This window comes from Lathyrus oleraceus, chromosome 7 (assembly GCF_024323335.1).
Source record: "Lathyrus oleraceus cultivar Zhongwan6 chromosome 7, CAAS_Psat_ZW6_1.0, whole genome shotgun sequence".
Taxonomy (NCBI): Eukaryota; Viridiplantae; Streptophyta; class Magnoliopsida; order Fabales; family Fabaceae; genus Lathyrus; species Lathyrus oleraceus.
In genome coordinates this window covers 283,103,770-283,113,722 of record NC_066585.1, presented here as the reverse complement: position 1 = coordinate 283,113,722, position 9,953 = coordinate 283,103,770, and the positions used below count along the sequence as shown (strand labels likewise).

Genomic DNA, 9,953 nt, shown 5'->3' with positions numbered 1-9,953 from the left:
ACCTTATGTGAGGCATCAATGTATCTCTACCACTTCTTTGAAATTCAATGCCAAGTGAAAATGAGATATGGCCAAGATCTTCCATCTCAAGTTGCTTTATCATGTCTTGTTTGAACTCATCAACGTAACTTTAATTGTTGCTTCTAATTAGTAGGTCATTCACATAGAGACATACTAGGACTACTTCTTTCTTGTTATCCTTTTTTTATGTATACACCATGACTAAGCACACATTTTGTGGATCCAATTTCATTTAAGAGCTCATTTTTTTTCAATGATCTTGGTGTATGTTTGATTTCCTTAAATTGCATAGTTTTTATTCATGGTTCTTCACCTTAAAATTAGGAGGTTGTGCAACAAGCACGTCTTCGCGTAGGAGACCAATTATAAATGCAAATTTGACATCCATTTGATACATAAATCAGTTATTGATGTTAGCTATGATAACAACTAGTCATATTGTCTTAGCTCTAACAACTAGAGTAAATACTTCTTGAAATTCAATGTCTTATCTTTGAAGAAATTCCTTTGCTACAAGCCCGATCTAATATCTGATCAGTTCACCTTTTGGATTCAATTTTAACTTGTACACACCCACTTCACACCAATTAAATCATTTCTTAATGGTAAGTCTACAAACTTCTAAGTTAGATTGTTTTCAATTGATTCCAACCCCATTTATTACAATTATCCACTTAGGATTATTCTATGTACTAGTTGAGATCATGTAAGGAATGCAAGATGCATAAGCTCCTCGTCTTCAATAATCTCTTTTTCTAATGTGATCCCACGATCTTGAAGGCAAGTTCCTTTGTCTTTGTGATCTTCTTGTGTTTGTTTGAACCGATGCTCCAGTACTACTACTTGACTCTTCCCACGTAACTTTCATTGAGTCATTTTCACTTTGTTGCACCAATCCCATTCAATCATTCCATCATTCATTAGATCTCTAATAATCACTACCTACTTGTTCATAATGGCATATCAACTCTGATACATTTGAAGAATCTTCATCATAAAAAAAGATGTTTTTGAGAAATCATCACCAAAACTTTCATACAAAAGAACAATCAGCATATATGAAAGATCTTCTAAAGAGTAAACATCCAAAAAATCGTATGAAAAATCTTAAAATTTTATTCATTTATTATTAAATCTTTTATTTTCTTATAGTGATTTTATATTGACCTATAAACCATTTAAGATGACATTGTAACTATTTTTATATATTAAATACGAGAAAAAATTGTATTATAAAAGTTACTTCATCGTTTATAGATATTAAAAAATATAGTTTGTTTTGTATGTGTGATATAAATCTTAAATTATTTAAAAATGTTATATTTTATTTAATTGTTAAACAATAAATCAAAAAATATTTTTAATATTGTAATCAAAATTATATTAATAATTCTTTAGGATTTAAAACAATATAATTTAACTTAAGTTTTTAAAAAATGACAAGTAATAAAAAAACAGAACAATATGACTAAAATTTATAAAAACAATGAATGTGATATTGAATTGCAGATATTAAATTTATTTTCTTCTCATCCGGTCAATATTTTTTCTTTCCTTTCAATCCTCCTCATTAAAAAAATATAACTACTTTTAAACTCACCAATCAATTAATTAAAAATTTTAAAAATAATTGGAAGTTGTACCACATTTTTAACTGTAGTGACCGTTACTCTTCCAAAACCCCAATCGTGCTTCCATGCTCATCAACCGCATCTACAAACCTGTATGGACGGTTTTCAAAATATCAGTAAATCAAATCATTAACGCTAGTGGCTGTAAAAGTAGTTCAGTCCCCACTCTCACGCTTCTCTCCCGCGTTTGTATAACAATCGCTAAAACTTTTCTTCAAATTAAAAAAAAAATAAAACTCATTTAGTTCAAATGCATGAATTATTCAATGAATATAAAAAATATTTTTTTTAATATTTTTTTATTTTTTATTTTTTCCACCTGGAGAAAGTCAAATTAAAATTAAAAAAATAATATAAAAAAAACTGCAACATCGAAGAAATTGACATAGAAGAAAATGATCATGTGAAGAAGAAACTTCATAAGAAAAAGAAAGCTACAACTCTTTCATTCACATTGTGAATTTGGTAGGTACTGTAACTTCTATTTCAGATCGTTGCTCGTGAATTCAACTTGTTTTCGCATTCTCAACTGTTTTATTTATTATTTACTGCTATAATTATGATTATGATTTTTTTTCCTCTTTTATTCTTCTTCTTTATGATTCTCGGTGTGTCGGTGACGGTTTAACCTATTCTGAGTTTTGAGTTTCAAAAGATCTAGTTGAGTTTTGAACTTTGATTTGAAGTGAGGTATTGTATTATGATTAGATTGTAGAGTTTTCAACGAAGAACATGTTCGATTCTTCTTCATAAATTGCGTTGTGCTGTGAATTGTGTGAAAAACTAGAGAAGATTGTGAATAGTGAAAGGTGAAAAAGAAGGTAGTTCCGGTTTGTTAGGGTCCAGTGATTTGAATTTTTTTTAATGATTATTATGAAAAATGTGAAAAATCTGTTACTTTATTCTCAAGCATGATTTGTGGAGGTTCGCTGATATAAAAAGTTTTCTATTCTTAAATTTGATGATTTCTGGCCCCATAGCTTTTCTCTTTTTTTTTTTTTTTTGTTTAGTCTTTTGATGAAGCTTGGTATCAAAGAATGGCTTTTATTTTAAGTAGATTATAAATAGGATTTGATTTTGATATAATTATAATCTCTCTCTTAAAACAGAAGTCTTTCATTTTGGTCATGATAATATTTGCCAACTAACCACTAATAAAAACGTAATTAGTTAGCATTCAGTTTTGTTTTGGTCTTTCTAAAGTTAGCTAGCTTGTGATAAGATTGCCTGTTTTTTTTAACAACCGAAATTAATGGGTTTATATCATCATCGGTTGGTCATTTAATCATTTTGATAATGAATGTATCTTCTTTTTCATGTAGTTATTTTCTTTTAAATGCCTTGCATTTTAGAGAAAGGAAGAATCACTTTAATAATGACATGGGTCACTTTTTCTCTTTTTAGGAGAGATGGAGTTGTTTTGAAATGGGATTAGGTTGTTAATTGAGGTGGGAAGAGAATTTGGGTTTGGAAGTTAGAAAATGGGAGCTATTGGTGGGGAAGAGTTGTCGAAATGGGAGAAGATGCAAGGAGTGACGAGTGGTTGCGAAGAGAAGATCCTTGTGTTAGTGAGGCTTAGGCCTTTGAGTGAGAAGGAAATTTCTGGGAATGAATCTGCAGATTGGGAATGTATTAATGATACTACTGTCTTTTATCGGAACACATTGCGCGAGGGTTCTACATTTCCAAGTGCCTACACATTTGGTAAGAAAATGTCTATTTTAAATCTTAATTTTGCATTTATGTTTTGTGAAATTTTTATAGATCTAAGTTGCATTTTATTTTCAGTTGTTTTAGATTCTTCATTGATTGGAATCTTGACCGGAACATCTGTTGGATTTTAGATTACCAGGCTTATTTCCTTAAATATTGGAGGGTTTGACCAAAAAAATCAACTTCATTTAACTCTCTTCTTAGATGCACTCTTTATCTAATTTATCTTGTTTTATTTTTTTGAAAATACTTATTTTTGATATGAACATTTGGTGAATTTTTATTTGCCTGTTGGCTAAATCAATTACATTTCCTGAACATGTCAATTGTCAAACACATTTGTCTCTGTCTTTTCTAAACTTGGATACTTATTTAGATCTTAGTTTATTAAGGTTAAACATTTCAGTAATTGGACGTGATATGTTATCACTAGTTCTTGAATGTTCCGAAATTTCAAACACATTTACAAGTATATTTTTTTAAATCATTTGAATGTTTTTTTTGTTGGTTAATGTAGTCCATAAAATTACTAATTAAATACACTATAGGTGTATTTGCAATTTCAACATTTTACATAGTTCTGTTAAATGATAATGTTTCAAAGATTTTTATACTGTGACAAATTAGATTGGTGATAATTTATCAAAAACAGGGTGTTTCTGATTTTTTGTTGTGATTGGTGATAGACAGAGTATTTCGGGGTGACTGTGCTACAAAGCAGGTATATGAGGAAGGAGCCAGAGAAATTGCTCTTTCAGTTGTTGGTGGAATTAACTGTGAGTATAAGTTTTAGGTTTAATATCCTTGAAATTGCTCTTTCAGTTGTTGGTGGAATTAACTGTGAGTATAAGTTTTAGGTTTAATATCCTTGAAATTGCTCTTTCAGTTGTTGGTGGAATTAACTGTGAGTATAAGTTTTAGGTTTAATATCCTTGAAATTGCTCTTTCAGTTGTTGGTGGAATTAACTGAGTATAAGTTTTAGGTTTAATATCCTTTTTCTCTTGTATGTTAGCATCGGCTTCATTTTAGTCCCATATTAAAACGGACCATGTTAGTCTTAGCATTGGCTTCATTTTAGTCCCATATTAAAACGGACCATGTTAGTCTTAGCATCGGCTTCATTTTAGTCCCATATTAAAAAAATTCATAAATCAGTTGCTAACTAGATAAAAAGGATTAACATGACATTTTGAAAAGTTAAAAGACTAACATGAATTTTTTTATAGTTAAGAGAGCAAAATGAACCCGAGATTAACATAGAGACAAAAAAAGATATTAAGACCAAATTTAACATACCTTCTAGTTTCTCTTCATGCACCTTCCACTTTTTTATTAACATAGGTGTTTATTCATTATTTCAGCGAGTATTTTTGCTTATGGGCAAACAAGCAGCGGAAAGACATACACTATGGTTGGAATAACTGAATATGCTGTAGCAGATATTTTTGACTACATACAAATGGTATTTAAAATATTATATTTATTTATAACTTATAGTATGCCTGTTAAACTCAAACTCTTTTGTGTCATTTTTCACTAGAATTCTTGTTTTTAACATAACATAGTGCTATTGACTCAAGATTACTACTTTGACTTGTTTAGCATGAAGAAAGAGCATTTGTATTGAAGTTCTCAGCAATTGAAATTTACAATGAAATTGTTAGAGACCTCCTCAGCACTGACAACACTCCACTTAGGCTGCGTGATGATCCTGAGGTGAATGCCTTTAATATAGATGCAAGTTAGATATATAGATACAAGTTTGATACAAAAGGTTGCATAAACCATTATTTCATGATATTTTCCGTTTTCTTCAGAAAGGACCCGTTTTAGAGAAACTTACCGAAGAGACTCTACAGGACTGGGGGCATTTGAAAGAGCTACTATCCTTTTGTGAAGGTAAAGGAATTTGCATAGCTTTCCTTTTATATGGTTGTCAGTAGTCAGCAGCACCATTATATTCGGTAAATAACGGTGGGGCGCTATAGCAAGTTGAATTTGAATAAATTGCTATTGTTGTGCAATACACTATTTAGTACAAAATAGTATCAAGTAGTGGCTATAGCGGTGCTTTTGCATTATGTCGTAATGGTATTTGAACAAACCATTATTTTCTGCAATCGTGATTGATAACCCTGTTATATTTGCCTACATTATTCTTGCAGCTCAGAGACAAGTAGGAGAGACATACCTGAATGAAAAGAGTTCAAGATCTCACCAAATTATTAGATTGGTATGTGTCTGCTACAAATATAATGCTTAATGTTTTTTTACCGATAGACTTCAGTAGTTCCGTTAATAGAGTGCTTTATGTAAATTTTCAGACGATGGAAAGTTCTGCCAAGGAATTTCTGGGCAAAGGAAACTCAACCACCCTATCAGCTAGTGTAGTAAGTTAACTTCTTTAAATTCATCACTTGTTCAGCTGATAAAATGATTATGGAATATTATATCATTATATAATTTGTCTTTATTTCTCTGCAGAATTTTGTTGATTTGGCAGGGAGTGAGCGTGCATCTCAGGTATCGTCAGCTGGGGTGAGATTGAAAGAAGGTTGTCATATAAACCGGAGTTTACTTACTCTTTCAACCGTCATTCGTAAGCTTAGGTTGTTCACTTCACCCTTGGAAGTTTAATTTATGTTTATTCTTTCTTCAATACAAATTCAACAACAAAAAGTTTGAGGTTTCATTAACATAATGTGACTGAATGCAGTAAGGGAAAACATGGACACATCAATTACAGAGATTCTAAGTTGACACGCATACTACAGCCCTGCTTAGGTGGCAATGCTAGAACAGCTGTCGTTTGCACTTTGAGCCCTGCGCGGAGTCACGTTGAGCAAACTAGAAACACGCTTCTTTTTGCTTGTTGCGCAAAAGAAGTTACCACTAAAGCACAGGTTAATGTAGTGATGTCTGATAAGGCCTTGGTCAAGCAATTGCAAAAAGAGTTGGCCAGGTTGGAAGGAGAGTTAAAAACTCCTGCTACTGCCAATTGTGATTATGTAGCTTTGTTGAGAAAGAAAGATCAACAGATAGAAAAGGTCATAATTTGCCGTCTGTATTCTTACACTTTTATGTTACTAGTATAGTATTGATTGTTGATTTTATGTTACATATTCCCTACTCCTTATATGGTGATAACATTAGTTTTAATTATTCAGATGGATAAAGAGATTAGGGAGCTAACTAAGCAACGAGATCTTGCTGAATCAAGGATTGAGGATTTGCTTCGCACGGTGGGAAAGGAGCAGATATCTAAAGAAGTAATTTACATTTTTTTATATGCCTCTAAATTTTGTTTACTCGTTTTTGTTCTGCCTAGCATAATATTAATAATCATATTGATTTGGCAGGAAGAAGAAATATGGGAAGATGACTCTTCAGTGTCAGAGTCATCAAGCATTTGCGGTCCCAATACACGCATTAGAGAGTTCAACAATCCTCACTATAATGGTGGAGACAGTGGAAGTTATCGAGATGGTAAGTCCTTTCATTTTCGCGCCTGTATAGTAAATAAATTGATAAAATCAATGGTCAATTCTTATGTTGGAAAAATCATGTCGGTTGTTATACATTTTTTAGCTCTTGCTTGTATATGTACAGAAGAAGACCTTGATGAATACTGCAAAGAAGTTCGATGCGTCGAGTTGGAGGAGTCAAGTAGAGACAACTCAGAATACCTCGATCCATCGGTAAATGACAACGGGGATTCGGATTTGACAGTATCTGAAGGGGAAAATGTATCAGACCATGGAATATCTACACGTTTGAATGAAGACAACCGTGATGAACATGTAATGTCAGGAAACATGTCAAATCATAGAAATCTCAATTTAACTAGAAGCTGGAGTTGTTCGAGGTATCGCATGACTGGTTCTCCTGAGACAGGAGAAATGGAGAGGACTCCAGCCAATGGATTTGAAAAAGGACTCCCTGGAAGACCAGATGGTTTGTGGAGAAAGTTCAATCCATTAAATTACGATGGTTCCAAAAGTTTTTCAAGGCACGATTCTCAGTCTTCTATTGAAAGTCAGTCAGTGGATGATGAACATAGAGGCAACAGCATGGGAATATCTGGTGATGAGGACATTACTAGCATCCATACTTTTGTTGCTGGAATGAAAGAAATGGTTAAACTTGAATATGAAAAGCAGTTCGTTGATGGTCAGGTGAGAATAAATAATTTCAGAGTTATTAATCTTTTGATTTTCTGTCATGTGTAACTGAAATAAATTCATTTTTAAGTTTTTCTGAAAGGAATGTGTAATAGAAAAGTATCAGACACCAATACTCCTGTCCTAGTATAGTCCCGGATATGTATCCTACAAATATCTAACTTTTTTTTTTACTTTTGAGATACAATGTGGCATTGCTCGATATGTCTTCATTCGGGCGGGATACTAATGAGACACATTGGGAGCATTACACACGTTTTTAGAACTCATCACTGATTTTTTTGACGCATTTTTATGACCACATTCTTTTCTGATTTGTAGGACCAGGAGACAGAAAGAAAACCAATGAAGTTTGATAGGAATGTGAAAGATGTAGGCATTGATCCCATGCTCGAGGCACCGGGAACTCCTTTCGATTGGTCTCTGCAGTTTAAGAGACAGCAAAAAGAGATAATTGAACTGTGGCAATCTTGCTATGTGCCATTAACCCACAGGACCTACTTCTTTCTTTTGTTCAGGGGTGAACAAACAGACTCCATTTACATGGAGGTAGAGCTCAGAAGACTATGCTTCCTCAAAGAAACATTTTTTGATGAAAACCAGTCTGATAGAAACAGCCAACCAATCACATTAACTAAAAGGTTCACCCTTTCTGTCACTCCTACATTTATTTGAATATGTTTTGTTAGAATATGTGATATATTTGGAATATAAGTCGTCATTTTACCTATGAGTTGGAATCAAACTCAGTACTTTGGAGTTTCTAACACAGTTTACACCAACCACTTGTGCAGTTGCGCTAAACCTCAATGATCTTTATGATGCTGAATAAAAAAAAATATTTTCAAATTTAAATATGATTATCCTAATTCTAAGATTATCCTAACTCATCCCTACCAAACCTGTTTGTAAGGTAAGGATTGCCCCCACTTATAAGCACATGTTCAGATCATATATTGTCCGATGTGAGACTCTTAACACTAATAATGCAAACATATATCATTATGTTAGCATCACACTCTAATAATCTTACTGTTTTAAATACGGGTTGCATTAAACTATGTTGTTCCACATGAATTTGATAATTTTTCAACTAACAGAAGAAAATATGTAGAAAGAGTTTGACAAATTTCATTGATTTGATTAATTTGGGATTATCGTAGTTGGTTTGATTTACTTAGCTTTGTATTAATTGCACTATGATGGCTTGCTGCTTAACTTGTACATTTCATGTTGACACAGTGTGAAAGCTCTTCGAAGGGAGAGAGAAATGCTTGTGAAGCTTATGCAGAAGAGGTTTTCTGAGGAAGAAAGGAAAAGGATATTCAAAGAATGGGGTATTGGATTGAACTCAAAGCGCAGGAGGATGCAGCTTGCAAACCGTCTATGGAGCAATACTGATATGAACCACGTAATGCAGAGTGCTGCAGTAGTTGCGAGGTTAGTAAGGTTTTCAGAGCAGGGACGAGCCCTCAAGGAGATGTTTGGACTTAGCTTCACACCTCAACTCACACGACTCACACGACGAAGAAATTCATGGAAAAGTACCAGAGCATCTCTTCCATAGTCATTCTTTTTTGTGTGACTCACGTGTGTACAGCCTTTAGAGAAAATTTGTGCATCACCAACACTTTAGATGAAAAGAGGTGTGTTTGGTGTTAGCCTCCTGTCACTTATACATAAAAGTTTATGTTGTGTTTGTGCTTCATATGTTTATGATTCATGTTTGTTCAACCGAGAGAAATGCCTCTCCATTGGTATAGAAAGATGCATTAACCTGCATTTTAGGTGGTTGTATTCTATTGTATATCCCGACGCCATTATGGTTTTGTTGTACCTTTTAACAAATTTGACTGATTTTTCTTCTCCTTTTCTTTCTTGCTGCAAATTAAGGCTTGTTGTGTTGCTTGCTTTACTGTTATGTAGACAGACTCTTTTAATCATTTTTCTACCACTGGACATATGAAAACATTATTTTTATTGCTGTACATGAATTTATTATTTTGAATTAACTGGAGTACATGAAGTAATATAGTGTTACTTAAATGAACTTGTCTGCCGATGAATCTACTATAAACATTTGAATTAGATAAAGGAATTCCAAGTAGACTAAGGTTTAGGAATTTTTTTCTCTCCAAATAACCATTTTTAAAATTAAATACTCAAATAACTAATATTTCAAATTATTTATCAAAATACCTATGTTTCAAACAAAAAAATCTCATATGAAGATACGCCATTATTACTGGCGCATGTACTCAAAAATGGTTTCAAACAAAAAAGATCACATATGAAGATATGCCACTATTACTCGCGCATGTACTCAAAAATGGTTTCAGGTGCCATGCCCCTGGCACATGCAATGCCCATGCGCCATCATCTTTGGCACATGCGTCACTGTCCTAA

At 33.0% G+C, this 9,953-nt stretch overlaps 1 protein-coding gene across 1 annotated transcript; it reads left to right on the top strand.

Moving 5' to 3' along the window:
• Positions 1-1,961: 1,961 nt before the first annotated feature.
• LOC127100531 (kinesin-like protein KIN-7E) lies at positions 1,962-9,416 on the top strand. The gene is given in 16 exon segments (XM_051037747.1): positions 1,962-2,117; positions 3,057-3,356; positions 4,052-4,141; positions 4,728-4,828; positions 4,969-5,082; positions 5,184-5,265; positions 5,532-5,599; positions 5,691-5,756; positions 5,851-5,975; positions 6,083-6,413; positions 6,534-6,635; positions 6,726-6,852; positions 6,976-7,541; positions 7,869-8,188; positions 8,790-9,013; positions 9,016-9,416. Coding segments are annotated over 15 exon segments (2,565 nt in total). The 5' UTR covers positions 1,962-2,117; positions 3,057-3,133; the 3' UTR covers positions 9,042-9,416.
• The last annotated feature ends 537 nt before the right edge of the window (positions 9,417-9,953 follow it).